The sequence below is a fragment of the Cynocephalus volans genome, chromosome 10, assembly GCF_027409185.1.
Source record: "Cynocephalus volans isolate mCynVol1 chromosome 10, mCynVol1.pri, whole genome shotgun sequence".
In the NCBI taxonomy this organism is placed as follows: Eukaryota; Metazoa; Chordata; class Mammalia; order Dermoptera; family Cynocephalidae; genus Cynocephalus; species Cynocephalus volans.
The window spans coordinates 5824141-5839442 of NC_084469.1; the positions used below are offsets into that span (position 1 = coordinate 5824141).

Sequence of the window (15302 nt, forward strand, 5' to 3'; positions counted from 1 at the left end):
GAGACCCACCGGACCCTGAACCCAGGTAAGCGGACGCGGACTCCCCTTCCTTTCCTGCTCCAACCCTATACCATGCGGGGATTGGGACGGGGGCCGGCCCATCCTTTACAGACCCCTGAGTGTGGGAGGGGAAGCTGTGAGCCGGGTCTGCTTGCCGCCCCGCCAGCCCCTATCCTAGCTCGCCCCGTCCGCCTTTCTTTCTCCTTTTTTTCTGTCCCTTTTTCCCTTTCCTCCCTTCCAAGATGGCCGAAGTGGATTCCCCCTTTTAACGATTTGGCGTCTCCCTCGACCACCACGTCTTTGTGCAGCAGCCCCCTGGTAGACCCTGCCCCCGAGGTAGCGAGGGGGAGGGTCCGGGGCAGCCATGAGGGCTTCGGGGGTGCGCGCTGGGTTGGATCCCTGCCTCCAGCCCGCCCCACGAGCCACAACAGCCCCTGGCTCTACCCGATCTACCCCTTTCGGTCTGGGTACGGGTCGCCCCTCCCGTAGGCACCAGGGCGTCGTGGACGCGCGGGGACTTGAGGGCGGGAGGAAGGGGACATGCTTTTTGATTGCTGCGAGGCCGGGGGAGGGCGCCCTTCCCTGCCGGGGTCCCTGTCCTCTAGGGCACCTCCCCCAGCCGGTCCCTTTCCCCCGCGTCCAAGTACTGGGCGCCCCGCCCCCTCCCTGAACCACCTCAGCAGAGCCTCTCTCTGGAACACTCCTCCTTGGGCCCCGCCGAAAGTTTGGCTCTAGGGAAGGTGGGAGCAGCCAACCTGGTAACCGGGGTCCCTGATCCTTTGACCCAGGCTCCTGGGGAAGCCCGGGCGGAGGGGGTAGATTGGAAGTGGGGGGAGATTTATCGCAATATTTCCCATCGCCTGCAAAAGCAGGAAGGGTCTTGATGAGCTGTCCTCTCTTACACTGGGGAGCCCGGCTGCCCCTCCCTCCCCAGGCCCTCCAGCTGCTAGCTTTGAGGGGGTGGGACCCCTGGACAATCAGACATCCCCTGCCCCTCCTGTCTCCACGGAGGGTCCAGGCATTCCCCTCCCCCTCCCCCCATGGCTCTCATCTGACCAGAATTGCTCAGGTTGGCTCGAGGGGGGAGGAGGTGGCCTGGGGGTCGCAAATTTGCCCATAAATACTGTGGTAGTGTTACCCCACGCTTCCCTGTAGTCTTTGTCTCTCAGACTCCCCCACACTACACCCCATGCTGCCTCAGTCTCCCCAGGGCTTCCTGTCGCTGGGAGGAGGGGTGTCTCCTGGTTGCCTCCCCCTCTTCTGATACCTCCTCCTCTGGGCCTCTTGCAGTTTGTGTCTGTTCCTGAAACTAACTTCTTTCTTCCCTCCCCCTCCACTCTGTTCCAAGGTGTTATTGCCTGGAGAAGGAGCATAAAGCCAGCTCTGTTGCCTTTTGGTGGGAAGGTTTTCCCAGGGGTTCCCCCGGTTTGGAGTTGTGGATTTGAGGCCTTAGAACTGTCTTTGGAATGAGGCAGGAAACAGACCCCAGGATCCAGACCATGTGTATATGAGTAGGGTTCAAGTTGAAGTCTTGGGGGATGGGCAGGAAGGGGGACTCTGCTGCCCCTGCCTTGCCTGAGAGATCTTAGTTGATGAAGCTGTTGCCATGGGAATGGAGAGGGCCTGAACAGGAAGAGGTTATGTCTTTGTGCAGGTCAGATGCCCACTGCAGCCCTCCAGCGTCTGGCCCCCAGAGCGGAGGCTGGGCGCTGAACCGCCTTTGTTGCCAGAAGAATAATGTTATAATTTACCCTGTGTGGACCAGGGGTGCACAGAAGGTTAGTGTGTGCTTGCAGCTCTGGCTTCAGGCAGGGATGTCAGGCTGTGTGCTCTGGGTGGGGTGGTGGGGATGGCTTGTGCATCTGGCAAGTGTGGGCCTGGCTCTGGTCTGGCTCTGTGTGTGGTGGGTGTGTCTCTGTGCTTGTCTGGCCAAGTGTCTGCCTGGCGTGTGTGTCTGTCTGTGTGTGTGTGTGTGTGTGTGTGTTTTGTGAGTGTGAGAGATGGAGGGTGTGTGTCTGGCTGTGTGTGTATCTGGCAAAGTGTTGCTCTGTGTGTGTATTTGGGGTTTTGCTTTGATTTTAGAAAACTGAGGGGTGGGAAAGGGAGGAAGGGAGAGAAAGCCCAGCTTCAGGAGGCTAGAGACCTTTTATGATGCTTGGCCGGGACAGGGGAGCAGATCCTTGTGCCAGTGTCAAGGATGGGAAAGTTGAGAGGTTGACGGTGTCCTCAGGCAGACCCTCGTGGCCCCAAACGTAAATACATGGGGCTTAAACAGTTGGGCCCACTAGCTGCGAGAGGCACGGAGTCTGAGAACCCAGGGTCTGAGTCTTGACTCAACACTGTCCCACTGTGCTTTCATAGAGCCTCAGTTTCCCCATCTGTACCGTGGAAGTGGGGTAAAGTGATTAGTCTCTCCCTCCTCTTCCTACTTCAAGGTGAGAATGTGCGCCGACGGTCATGTTTTGGCCAGACTTTGAGTCCCTTGCAGAAGGCTCCTCTCCAGGCGACTGCCTTTCTCCCCTCCCAGCTGCCTGGATGGAGTCAGGCCAGGCTTATCCTAGAAGAGCGAGGAGCCTGGCGTGGGTACCAGGATGGGAAGAGCACTGGAACGGGAGCCAGGCAGTTCCTGTCCCGGCACTGCTCTGCTGCATGACCTTAAAAACCACTTCTCTTTGACTTTTTTCATCTGTAAAATGAAAGGACTGGAAAAGATACTTTCTAAGATCCCTTTCGCCTGGCCATCTGGCTGTGGCCTTGAGTGACACTTCCCAAGACCTGGAGACTTTCTAACGAGGGAGTTGGGCTCATTTCATCTGGAGGAAAAGCAAAGCAAAGAGGCTATAGCTGATGTCCCAAGAAGCAGAAGGGACCTTGGGGTTATCAGGGAGCAGCTATTTCTGCAGGGGAAAGAACTGACAGTAAGAGGGGCCTAAGTTGTGGGGCTGCTTCCAGAAAGACTGGTTAACATGGAGAGATGGGGGTGGTCTCTACTAGTAGGGGGCTTTGAGGCTGGGGAAGGACAGCTGCTAGGCTTGAATGGTAAGGAGGAGTCAGAATTGGGTGCTGGGTGCTCATTAAGCTCCTGTCCTGCAACTGTAGCCGGACCCCGGGCCTCAGGGGCCAGGAACACGGACTGCCTAAGGATCACACCCTTGCAAAGATGAGGGGTTGGGGGCAGAAGATACTGAGGAACTTGGCCGCTGGTTGGAGGAAAAGTTGTGTTGGGGGTGGAGACAGTGCTCGGGTCCACAGGAGGGGGGGTTGGGACTGACCTGTTAAAGCCCCCCCCCCAAGCTCCATAGAGGCCACTTCCAAATGGCCCTCCATCTCCCCTTTTCTGCCTCTTGGGATCTGTCTCACCCACTCTTTCTCCCTCAAGCTCTTCCCATCTCCAAGTCTCTTTCCTAAAGTGATGACAGCTGAAAGTCCATCGCCTCTCTTCCCTGTGTTTCCTAGAACACACCAGTCAGTGGCTGCTGGGGAGGAACTGGACTGCAGGAATGTGGGGCCCTGAGTCCTGGGGTGGGAGAGATGGGTTGGTGGTGCTCTGGGGAAACAGAGGAAACAGAGCTCCTGTTTACAGTTGCTCTTGGCACCTGTTGGTAGGGCCCTGCAGGTAACCATGGCAATCAGGTGAAGAACCAATCAGTGCTTCTCCCCACCTCCAGCCCCAGAGGTAACATTCTGAGGCCCCTGGGGATGGGGGGGGCCTGGAGAAGGAGGAGCATTTAATTCAATAAGCACCACTTTTTCTGTCCCTTCTCTCTTTATGTCTCTTCGTCCTCCTGTACAGAAAGGGTCCTGAGGGATAGACTTGGTCTGAATTCTCACGAGTGCTGGGGAAAGTGAGAGAGTGAGAGGCACAGCCATTTGCACTGTGGGGGTTCTTAAGAGCAACTGTCTGTTTTGAAAACACAGAGAGTGTGTGAATGAGGTGGCTAAGGTGGTAGAAGAACCGAGGTGTAAGAGAGAGGGAGAGAGAACGGGATGGCGGTGCGAGATTTATCCCTAGCAACCTGAACCCAGTATGATGAGACCCCGGTGCTTTCGTTGCTGGTTGTGCATGCACACCTTTCGAGCTACACCTGCACCCAGACACACAGGACAAGCAGTCACTTCGAGTACCTTTGGAGGCCCAGACGGCACGTACACATACGATGGATATTACACATGCGCAGAGAGACAGCCATTGGAGTTTGTTCTTTCCTCTGCATGGTTGTAATAATATTTGGGCATCTTGCCAGGGCCGTGGTTACTATGGAAACGACCAAACAGTGGAGTAGCCAGCAGCCTTCTGCGTAATCGTGAAGGGGGCACCCATGCAGGGAGGGCTGGCTGAGGCCACCCTATGTGGAGTGGGGACCCTTTTCCTGCCTCAGGTCTTGGGGGCTGCTGTGTCTCCTCAGGGTCTCTGGGCCTGTTCTGGGGCTGGCTTGTTCCCCTCTGTCTGCCCTACAACTTGGTGTCTCTCCATCTCTTTCAGTCTCTGGCCAGGTTCCCTGGGCCTCTGGGCCTCTGTTGGCTGTTTGGGTCTTGGCCAGACTCATCCTGGGGTCTCTATAGAAACTGCTGATCCTGGCTGTGAATTTCTTGTCCTAGAAAACCCAGTGTGGTGGCTTTAGAAATCTTTCTGGAAAGGAGAGAAGGATGTACGTATGTTATAAAGGAGCTCTTGGGGCTTGGCCACCCTTCCAAGCCCCACCCCTGGGCTTTTACTCTGGGAAAGAGGAGGGAGGGAGGGGCTGTCCCTTCTAGGTGCAGATTTGATTCATTTTCTTCCTTCCTTTCTTTTTTTCATTTTGGCGGCTGGCTGGTAAGAGGATCCAAACACTTGACCTTGGTGTTTATTAGTGCCATGCTCTAACCAAGAGAGCTAACTGGCCAGCCCTGATTTCTATATCAAGAAGTAAGCCCAGCAGCCAATCCAGAGTGGGGCTTTGACAGACTCTCCATACCCTGCCAGGGCCTGGCCAAGTGCTCTAGTGGGCTGGGAACAGAGAGCTTCTGCCCAGCTTTGGCAAGCATCTATGCGGTCTGTTGCTGGACAGCCTGTGGATGGGTGGCAGAGGTGTCACCAGGGTGGGAGACAGGGGGAGGGTGGCAGTGTCCACGTGGGGAAATTCCTATGTGTGCATGACAGGGGTCCTGAAACGTGTGTGCTTGTGGGCACTCATACGGGGGCTGTGCATTGGGGGCACGGTGGGTGTGTCAGGGGCAGTAGTAGTCTTTTTGTCCAGGCTCTTTGACTGCTGTTCCTTGCAGAGAAAGGGCTGGGCCCGGGGTCAGGCTGGAGGTGCCTAGTCCCAACTTCTGGCATGTAAGGACCATCCTCAGTGTTCTATGCCTGAGTGCCAGGCCTGGAAGCTGAAATGGTCAGTGTCTGGTAGATTTCTAGGGAGCTGCCCATATCTGGCAGACTTTAGAGGAGGGAGATGCTGCAGGGCCTAGGCTGGATACAAAACCAGAAGGACAAGTGAGGGTGCCACTTTCCAACTTAGGGCTGCCTGTGCCCCTGGTCTTTCCAGGGAAGGCTTCCTGGAGGAGGCAGGAGGAAGGGGAGGATAGAGTGGAAAGACAAGTTCTGAGGCCTAATACCTAGGTAGAGGCATTGAGGGAGCAGGGAGAATTTATTTTTCCCTTCTCTTATTCTTTGAAGCTCAGGGCAGTGGCTTATTTATCTGTGTCCTCATAGCTCGTAGTACTCTTTAAATGTTTGACCTCATGGATTGGGATTGGGGAGATTTTTTTTTTTTTTTTGTCTTTTTCGTGACTGGCACTCACACCGGCCAGTCCTATATAGGATCCGAACCCACGGCGGGAGCGTCGCCGCGCTCCCAGCGCCGCACTCTCCCTAGTGCGCCACGGGCTTGGCCCTGGGGAGATTTTTTTAAAACCCTGTTCTCTTCCATTTTCCTGATTCGCACATCCTCTGGAGAGTTGGGCAGTACTTCCTGTGGTCTAACTTCACTCTTTCCCTCTGCTCCTGAGTTGGAGCATGAACTTATTGCTCAAGGTTGCATGAACCCAGCAACAGCTCAGAGGGAGTCCAGAAAGAAGCCACCACATGCATGCGCGCTGCCCCACCTGGAGGGAGACAAGCAGGGCCTTGGGCTCAGAGAGGGCTGTTCCTGGGGGCGTGGAGTGGAGTGTGCGAGGGGCTGTTGGGTCTCTGGGTTTCTCATTCCACTTCCCTTTCCCAGGGTGACATTCCCCAGTCCCCCCAACCCACACCCCGGCACCATGCATCGGACTACACGGATCAAAATCACGGAGCTGAACCCTCACCTCATGTGTGCCCTCTGCGGAGGCTACTTCATCGATGCCACCACCATCGTGGAGTGCTTGCATTCCTGTGAGTTGGGTGGAGGGGGTGCTTCTCAGGGTGGGCAGCCTCTGTGCCTGGGTTCGGGGGGCACTGCCCGGGGAAGATGGAACACAAGCCCCTGCCCTGAAGAGCAAACACGTCCGTATATCTGATGGGAATCCCCAGGTCACAGAGAGGCTGCCTGGAAGGGATGACCAGAAAGGGGGTCTCAGCCCAGAAGTTCATTTCAGGGCCTGTGGCTGAGGTGTCACCCTTTGAATATGCAGGTGCCCCTCTTTTCCATTATGGCTTGGTGGCAAGGGGTCAAGGACACAGGGAGGTGTCTAACAGGCTGGCTCTTGTTTCGCACTCCAGCAGGGGGGCTCAAGGCTCACGTCTACACCAGCCTGTCTCACACAGAGACACACAGGATCCGTCCTCCCTCAAGGATGGATAGGGGTGGTTGCCAGATGTGCAAAACTCACCTTACCACGTTGGGCCTCAGAACAGGCCTGAACTGCGGGACAGGTGGAGGAGGAGGGATATCTGAGTCTGAGCACAGGGTGTGGGGCTCAGCCTGGGGTAGAAAGGGGGCTCTGACTCTCCTCTTTTCACACCCCCCAAGTCTGCAAAACCTGCATCGTGCGCTACCTGGAGACCAACAAATACTGCCCCATGTGTGATGTGCAGGTGCATAAAACCCGGCCGCTGCTGAGCATCAGGTGAGCCTAGCACTGCCCCTCCGCCCTGGCCCATCCCCTGGCTCAGCTTCCCTCCGTCCCCCTCACCCCTCCCTGCCCTCTGCAGCCAAGGAGGCAGGTTGGGAGAAGCACGGGGCTTGGGCCCAGGCCCTCCCCTCTCTCTGCGTTGTGTCTAGCTTGTCATAGGCTGAGATTACTAGAGGGGTAAAGACCAGACCTACAGGGACCCCAGTGTCTGGGTGCTTGGTCGAAGGGGGTGGGGAGAGGGGTCCCTGGTTGGGAAGGCTGCTGACTGGAGGCTGCTGACAGGCCCTTGTCCATTTTTTCCCAGATCTGACAAAACCCTTCAAGACATTGTCTACAAATTGGTCCCTGGGCTTTTTAAAGGTATTTGCATGCCTTCCCCCTTCTGCCCACCGCTCCTATTGCCCAGCCTGCTCCTCTCTCTCACCTGCGTCCTTCTTCCAGATGAGATGAAACGGCGGCGAGATTTCTATGCAGCGTACCCCCTGACAGAGGGTGAGTGTGCTCATGTGTCTTCACGCGTGTGGCGCTGTCCCCAGCCACGAGGGCTGGGTGTGCTGGGCCGCCCATCCTCCACTCACCCTCCATACTCCAGCATGCCGTCTCCCTGCCAGAGACCGCCAGCCCAGAGGATGGCTGGGGCCCTGGTGGAGTTCCCTTCCCCCTCCTCGGCCAACCCCTCAAGCTTTCTCCCTCCACAGTCCCTAATGGCTCCAATGAGGACCGTGGCGAGGTCCTGGAGCAGGAGAAGGGGGCTCTGAGCGATGACGAGATCGTCAGCCTCTCCATCGAGTTCTATGAAGGTGTCAGGCAAGTCTGGGCTGCCCACTTCTCCCACTATGGCCCCTTTCCCCTGGAAGGGCCCTCGGGATGAGAGCACCGGGGACCCTGCCTGCTCCGGGGTCTCTGCTAGCTCCGTTCTTTCTCCCAGGGACCGGGAGGAGAAGGGCTCCCTGGAGAATGGGGACGGGGATAAGGAGAAGGTGAGTGCTGAGGCCTGCCCAGAAGCAGGGTGTGGGCTGGGAGAGAGTGGCCTGGGCGCCTCTCTCCCAGCACACAGGGGTGCCTCTCCCACAGCAGACGGGGGTGCGCTTCCTGCGATGCCCAGCAGCCATGACTGTCATGCATCTCGCCAAGTTTCTCCGCAACAAGATGGATGTGCCCAGCAAGTACAAAGTGAGTCACTGAGCCCTTTCATAAAATGAGTGTGGGGGGAGTCTCTGACAATCTGTGCACCCCAGCCATTGTCCAGGGCTGGCTAGATGTCACCCAGAGCTTGCATGGTTGTGTAACTGAGCCTGTGTAGAAGGGTGGTTGAGACCAAGATTAGAGTGCAGCAATCTACATCTGTTGAAGTCAGTGTGGGTGCCTGGGACCAAGATTGAGTGTGTGTGTGCATGCATGCTCAGAATTGTGGCAGAGCTAGGTGCGTGCAAAAATAGAAGGCCTTGTCTGGGGGGCCGGCTGGCTGTGGGAATGCCAATCTGAAATTCCTAAGGAGCTCTAGGACATCGCTTTTCAAACTTGAACGTGTATACGATCCCCTGGAGATCTTTTTAAAAATGCAGATTCTATTCTTTTTTAAAAAATTTTTGGCCACTGGCTGGTACAGGGATCAAACCCTGGACCTCCGTGTTATCAGCAATTCCATTAGCACCATGCTCTAATTGACTGAGCTCCCTGACCAGCCCAAAATGCAAATTCTGATTCAGTAAATTCTGCATTGCTTACAAGCTCCTAGGTGTTGCCAGTATTGAAGATCTGAGGACCACACTTTGAGTAGCAAGGCCCTAGGACAGTGGATCCTAAACTTGGTTGTGCGTTATAATTTGAGTCACCTCATGTCTTAACAGTTGAATCAGAATCTCTGGGGGCGAGATACAAGCATGGTTGGGTGAGTCCACTGTGCAGCCAGGGGTGAGAGGCCATGTTCCCGGAGATCCTCCTCTGGGAGGCCTGCCAGAATACAAGGGGACCAGACAACTGTGTGGAAAGCTGGGGGCAGGGTTGTTAGCAGTGGGGGTATCTTCGGATCCCTCCCTACTTGGTAGTCAGAAGCTATGTTGGGACAGCTCTGATAGGCAAAATCAAATCCACAGTGAAACCCCAGAGTAATGAGGGACCACCTGCAAATCCACCTTTCCCATTGCCCCCGAGACTCCCAGCCTGGAGCCTCTTTGCCAAACATCCAGCGCCTGAGCCTGGCCAGGGTCATGGTGTCTTCCCCTTCCCCCCACAGGTGGAGGTTCTTTATGAGGACGAGCCGCTGAAAGAATACTACACCCTCATGGATATCGCCTACATCTACCCCTGGCGGCGGGTGAGCCAGGCGGGCGGTGCAGGCGGTGGCGGGCAGAGGCAGGCAGGGAGCAGACCCCTGCAGGGTCTGGCATTGGCTGTGGCCACGGTGACCACGTGGGCCACCTTCTAAACACAGCCAGCCTATCCCTTGTCCCACGAGCTGGGCATGTCCAGGGTGGCCCACCACACCAGGTAACCTCTAAGCCATCTTTTGCTGATGACCTGCCACACTCAGGAGAAAGAGCTCCTTTGGCAGATTATGTGCCCGGATTGGGGTTAGGACTAGGTTGTGGTGGCTTTGGAGGAAAAATGTTGCTGTCTGCATTTTTGCTTCCCTGTCTCCTCTGTTTTTCTCCCCAAATCTCTGGTCTTAGATTTTCTGCCTCTCTGGCTTTTGGTGTGTCCCTGTGTCCCTGTCATCTCCTCCACTCCAGGGCCCCATAGCTTCCCTCTTTCCTTGTTTCGGCTTCGTGGGGTGGAGCTGGGTGGCCGCCTGGTTACTTCTCCTGACGCCCTCCCCTCCCCTGCCTCTTGCCGCAGAACGGCCCTCTCCCCCTCAAGTACCGCGTCCAGCCGGCCTGCAAGCGGCTCACCCTGCCCACGGTGCCCACCCCCTCCGAGGGCACCAACACCAGCGGGGCCTCAGAGTGTGAGTCGGTCAGCGACAAAGCTCCCAGCCCTGCCACCCTGCCGGCCACCTCCTCCTCCCTGCCCAGCCCAGCCACCCCCTCCCATGGTTCTCCCAGCTCCCACGGCCCCCCAGCCACCCACCCTACCTCCCCCACCCCCCCTTCAACAGCCAGTGGGGCCACCACCGCTGCCAACGGGGGCGCCCCGAACTGCCTGCAAACGCCATCATCCACCAGCAGGGGGCGCAAGATGACTGTCAACGGAGCTCCCGCGCCCCCCTTAACTTGAGGAAAGGGACCTCTCCCTCCCTGTCCCAGCCCTGCCTCTCCTTTCCCTCTACTTTTTCTGGGCCCTTTTTCCACCTCTTCTACTTTTCCCAGCTCCTCCCACCTTAGGGGTGGGGGGCGGGTTTTATAAATAAATCTATATATATATGTACATAGGAAAAACCAAATATACATACTTATTTTCTATGGACCAACCAGATTAATTTAAATGCCACAGGAAACATTCTGTGTGTGTGTGTATGTGTGGGGGTGGGGTATTGAGTTTTAGAGGGTCTTGTGTAATTCACTCTGCTCTTTTTGGAGGTGCCCGGAGGTGGACTGGAGGGGCCACTGGAGGCTGGGTAAAGCTCTGCCCCATCCTCCGTTTCCCAAGGCAGATAGGGTGTTGGGGGGGCCCTACCAGCCCCCAAAGCTTTAGGCACAATTCTAACTGGCTGTGTATAGGGGTCACCTTGTTTCTCTGCCCGTCTTGGCTGCTGTCCTGCCCTGACCAGTGCCCCCCACCCCCACTGTTGAATGTCCAGAGAATTGCTAAGACAGTGCCTTTTACAAATGCAGTTTATCCCCTGATTCTGGGGAGCAAGTGGGCGGTGGAGACGGCATCCCCCTCATCTCCTCTTGCAGTGGAAACTTTGTGCAAAGAATAGATAGTACTGCCTCTTTTTTTCTTTTCTTTTTTTCCTGTGTGTGTGGCTTTTGCATCATTTATCTTGTGGAAGAGAAGATTCAGGCCACAGGTGGCCCCAGCCCTTGAAATTCTACTGTGGCTTTCAGATTGTGAACCGCTTCGCCCCTCCTGCCCCCTACCCTCATCCAGGAACTCTCACTAGCAAGTCTGGTGGTGAAGTCTCACTCTGGGCCTAGAGTGGGGAATGGGGTGGGGTTAACCTCAGACAAGCACAGACCCCAGATTTTGCCAAAGGCAAACAGCCCTCTGGTCCCCACCACACTCCCAGCTGATGCTGAATCAGGACAGAGCAACTGAGGCATCTAAAAGCACAAAACAGACACCTGGGAGCTCTTACCCCCAATTCCACCCCGAGAGGGCAACGGACCACCTCCTTGGGGGCAGACCCCAGCAGATCCCTGCCCACCTTGTGTTCCTCAAATGTACATAGATCTGGGAGGCGGATGAGGAGGCAAGACTTTATCACAACCTCGGTGTGTGGGGTTGGGAGCCCCAATGGGTTTCTCTGTGTTTGCACCTTGTTCTGTGTCTGAGGTCCTGTGATTGTACCCTCTTCCTGCTCCGGGACATTTGTATCTCTTGGCTTTGTAATAAATGATGCATACTCTCTGGAGCCTGTAGTTCTTTGGGGTCGAGGGAAGGGGGAAAGGGTGGGTGGGTCCCGTAGCCCCATTTTGCCTCTTGTCTCTGGGCTCAGCCTGCCTTGAGTTCTATATGGAATAAATCTGAACTACCCTCTCCCTGTGGCCAGTCCGTTGTCTTCACCCACGCACAGATTAAAATCCAGAGCAGGAAGTAGTGTGTGTGCCTCACACCAGTGACCACAAGAACACCAGTCTGGGTGGGCATGTTTGTTTAATGCCATCTTCTCCATCAGCAGATGAACCAGGAGCCCACTCCTGGCTGCCCAACTGGAGACTTCAGGTTATAAGGAGCGATTCCTCCACCAGCCAACTGTGGATACTGGGTTCTCCAGATGATCCCTTCTTGGGCTCAGCACTCAGTTTCCTTCCCAACAAAGCGGGTGCCTGTCAGAGAGGCCTGGAGCTGAGGCCACCTGGGGCTGGGCAGCAGCCACTGCTCAAAGTGGGGAGCCTACTTCTGTCTTCTGCACCCGCTCACTCCTGTGGGTGCCATCGCAGTATGGGGGCCTCTGGGTGGCCTTGCAAGTACAGAGGGCCACTATGCGGGTCTCCTGGGCCTTGAACTTGAGTGGCGATAGGCCAGTGCGTTGGAAGAAGTGGGAGCCATCACAGAAGGGCTGGTGCAGGAAAGAGAGGAGTCAAAGACCTGATTCCCCCCGCTCCCTGCCCCCGACCTGGGGCTCGGGGGAGCAGAGTACAATGGTTAGGGCTCAGGCTCTGGAGTAACCACTGCCTGGCTTCACTAGTTTACCTCTCTCATCTGTAATGGGGGGATAATAAGAGTAGAGTTATCATGAGGAAATAAAATAGTCATTATGCACTTTGTCCATAGTAAGTATTCAATAAGTATGAGTCTCTGGGGGACCCAGAGGGCCAGGACACAAGGACAGAATTTTCAAGGGGAAATGAGACCTCAGGTCTCGGCAATGTTTACACTAGCAGTTTTTTGTTTGTTTTAATGGCTCTGAGCCTCCATCAGCTCCTGAAATTCGTTTCCTTCATTGCTTTAACACTGTGGTAGCAATTTTGTTTGGCTCCAGGCAACACCTGGGCATGTTACAGAGTGGATGTTACAGGGAGGGGGATGTCCCATAGCCAACTGGCTGCCTGATGCAGGAGCGCACTCCCTGTCCAGACCAGAAGCTGTTCCAGCAGAGACCAGGGAGTGGAAACTGAGGCCCAGAGAGGTGACATGCCTTGCTAGTTAGTGGCAGAGCTGGGGCCCAGGCCTCTTGTCCTTGGAGTCAGGGTGGGATAGGAGGAGAGACAAGAAGTGTGCAAGTAGCAATCAGCCAGCTGTCCCAGGGAGCCAGAGGCGGAGGCACGCACCCCCACACCCCCGTGGCCACCCTCCTCTGGCTGGCACGCCCTTGACACCGCTCCAGCCTCATGAGAACCTGCTCAAAGTCCACAGCAAAACCATGGCAAAGTGGAACTCAGGAGCCTGGACTGTGACACCATGCCACATGGCTTGGAAGAACACAGTTCAGGGCTCTGCTCAGGAAGGAAACGGGGGTGGGGGGGTCCAAGATTCCTGCTGGGATGAAAGGCTCCTGGAGCAGCAGGGAGAAGGAGTTGGAGCAGGCAGCAAGGCTCACAGCAGTCAGTGGCGTGCAGCCAGGAAAGGCACATCAGCTGAGAAGGGGACAGGGGAGGAGCTCAGGGGAAGACTGGGAAGCTTTGGGGAAGTGAGCCTGAGCAGAAGCTTCCCAATGTTGAGGTCCAAGACCTGGGGACCTCTGGCCCAGATGTTTCCTGGAAGGTGGAAGGAGAGAGGGAAAGACAGGCAAGCTTTCAGTGTCTAGGTGCTGGGAGCCCAAGAACATGCCTGCTTGAGGGAGGGTGCAGCAGAAGAGAAGTCCAGAAACCTGGGCTCCCCAGGCTGGCTGTGTGACTTTCTTTCTTTTGTTTTGTTTTGTTTTATTTTGGGTTTTGGTGGCTGGCCAGTACAGAGATCTGAACCCTTAGATCTTGGTGTTTCAACATCATGCTCTAATCAACTGAGCTAACTGGCCAGCCCCTGAGTTTCTTTCTGGCTTCATTCCGAGGAGCAGATGAGGACAAGTGAGCTCGAGGCTGGTGACACTGGCCTGTGAGTGTTCTTTCACCCCCCAAGGCCCTTGCTGTCTCCTAGGCATGTGTGGGAAGAAGAGGAAGATCTTGGGTGGGAACTCCCAGGAGACACCATGCTGTCCCCAACCGGAGGTGTCATATGTCAATGTGAAGAGGGGTAGAGGTCTCTCACCTGCTTCTTGCTGCGGCCACACACACACCACCTGTAGGTTTTCCCAGCCACCACCTCCACCTTGATGGGCATTTTCAGGGCCACCACGGATTTGGCTGGGGCTTTACGGAACCAGCGGGCCTGTGGCCAGGGAAGATGAGGGGCTTGGGGTCAGCCCAAGCCCTGGAAGCACTTTCCTGCCTATGGCCTTGTCAGTTTCCCACTGGCCGGGTGTGTGGTAGGTTCTACAGTATGCTGACACCACCCAGCAAGGACATTCGGTCCAGCTGCCTTCCCTCAAACCCTGGCTCCCACCTGGGTGATAGGGAGGGAGAGAGAGGATCCCGCCAGCCTAAGGCAGGGCCACCTACACCTGGGGCTTGCTTTGTCAGGCAGTGCTGTCCTCAGCGCAGAAGCTTGGCTACTTGCCCTGTGCCCTCTGGTCCACCACACCTCCCCTAGAGCCATCGGGTAACGGGGCGAGGCGTTGGGAAGCTGGAGTCTGGGGAGTAGGGCTGTGCCCTTCCTGGTTCCACTCCTTGGTCTCGTGTTTGAGGTCTCTGGGCCTGGGGGACCTGTGTGGGGAGGAGGGGAGGCTGAGGTACTACTAACCAGCCAGGAGGAGATGTCCCGCCTCTGGTTCAGGTTCTGCAAGGCACGAAGGCATCACGAGACGGTGGTTTGGGAACAGAAAAATAAAATCAGTGGAAAGGGGAGGACGCGGGAAGCCATCTGGGAGGGGAGAGATGACAAGGTTAAAGGGGCGTGGGAGAAATAGAGGACACGAGAAGGGGAGAGAGGGGTCGCGAGGGCAGGAGACTTGCTGGGGAGGTGCTAGCACGCGGCGGGCGCTCAGGGAGAGGGGAGCGCGCTGAGCGGAGCGCTGCAAAGCCCCAGGCGGCGCGGGGCCTGGGGGCCGCTGGGCCGAGCGGAGGGCGGGCGGGGGGCTGGGGAAGGGGCCGCCGCGCTCGGGGTGGGGTGGGGGTGCTCACCCAGGCGCCGCGCGCCGCCGGCCGCAAGGTCGTCCCCACACCGCCCATGGCCGTCCCCTCCCGCAGCGCCGCGCTCGCCGGCTCCGCCCCGGCCGGGTCCCCTTCCGGCTTCCCTCCGCCTCCCCGGACCGCCCGACCCTGCCTCGGTCAGTTGGACTCCGCCGGGTTCCGCGCAGGTCGGGGACGGGGGCCTGAGGCCAAGCCGAAGCGCCCCCTGCAGCCTGCTCGGGCGCTCCGGGGCGCGGGCTTGTCTGCGGAAGGCCCCGCGCAGGGCCTCGCCTCCCGAGGGCACCCCGGGGTGAGCGGGGACCCTCGCGGAGTCCGGGGTTGTGGTTCTGCAGGCGCAGCGTGGGTGCATCTCATCACCTAGGGAGCTCGTTAAACAGAGGCCCGCCCTGCCCGTCCCCGCCCAGAGGCCCTAGTGCGACGCGCACCCGGGTATTCTCTGCATTCTGGTTTCTGGACAGCTGTTTTCTAAGTGCTGACCATCCCCCTCCCACGGTTGGC

General features: G+C 57.1%; 2 protein-coding genes across 2 annotated transcripts; one reads left to right on the top strand and one right to left on the bottom strand.

The window, feature by feature from the left end:
- The first annotated feature begins 3 nt into the window (after positions 1-3).
- Positions 4-11494, top strand: PCGF2 (polycomb group ring finger 2). Its single transcript, XM_063112088.1, has 10 exons — positions 4-25; positions 6201-6352; positions 6930-7026; positions 7337-7392; positions 7474-7524; positions 7731-7839; positions 7961-8012; positions 8110-8205; positions 9269-9349; positions 9871-11494. The coding sequence occupies exons 2-10, from the start codon at positions 6241-6243 to the stop codon at positions 10246-10248; spliced, it is 1032 nt and encodes a 343-aa protein (XP_062968158.1). The 5' UTR covers positions 4-25; positions 6201-6240; the 3' UTR covers positions 10249-11494.
- A 288-nt stretch (positions 11495-11782) lies between these two features.
- On the bottom strand, positions 11783-14895 carry CISD3 (CDGSH iron sulfur domain 3). The gene is made up of 4 exons (XM_063112905.1): positions 14796-14895; positions 14416-14451; positions 13825-13944; positions 11783-12196 (listed from the first exon to the last, which is right to left on the bottom strand). Exons 1-4 carry the CDS (start codon positions 14841-14843, stop codon positions 12017-12019), a joined length of 384 nt encoding a protein of 127 aa, XP_062968975.1. The 5' UTR covers positions 14844-14895; the 3' UTR covers positions 11783-12016.
- Positions 14896-15302: the final 407 nt, after the last annotated feature.

Excerpts from the sequence above, each read along its gene's own strand:
- PCGF2 (XM_063112088.1), top strand. The coding sequence starts at position 6,241 with ATGCATCGGACTACACGGATCAAAATCACGGAGCTGAACCCTCACCTC. Across the intron at positions 7,525-7,730 it reads AGCGTACCCCCTGACAGAGG|TCCCTAATGGCTCCAATGAG; the intron begins GTGAGTGTGCTC and ends CTCCCTCCACAG. Across the intron at positions 8,206-9,268 it reads ATGTGCCCAGCAAGTACAAA|GTGGAGGTTCTTTATGAGGA; the intron begins GTGAGTCACTGA and ends TTCCCCCCACAG.
- CISD3 (XM_063112905.1), bottom strand. The coding sequence starts at position 14,843 with ATGGGCGGTGTGGGGACGACCTTGCGGCCGGCGGCGCGCGGCGCCTGG. Across the intron at positions 14,452-14,795 it reads CGGCGGCGCGCGGCGCCTGG|AACCTGAACCAGAGGCGGGA; the intron begins GTGAGCACCCCC and ends CGTGCCTTGCAG. Across the intron at positions 12,197-13,824 it reads GTGGCCGCAGCAAGAAGCAG|CCCTTCTGTGATGGCTCCCA; the intron begins GTGAGAGACCTC and ends TTCCTGCACCAG.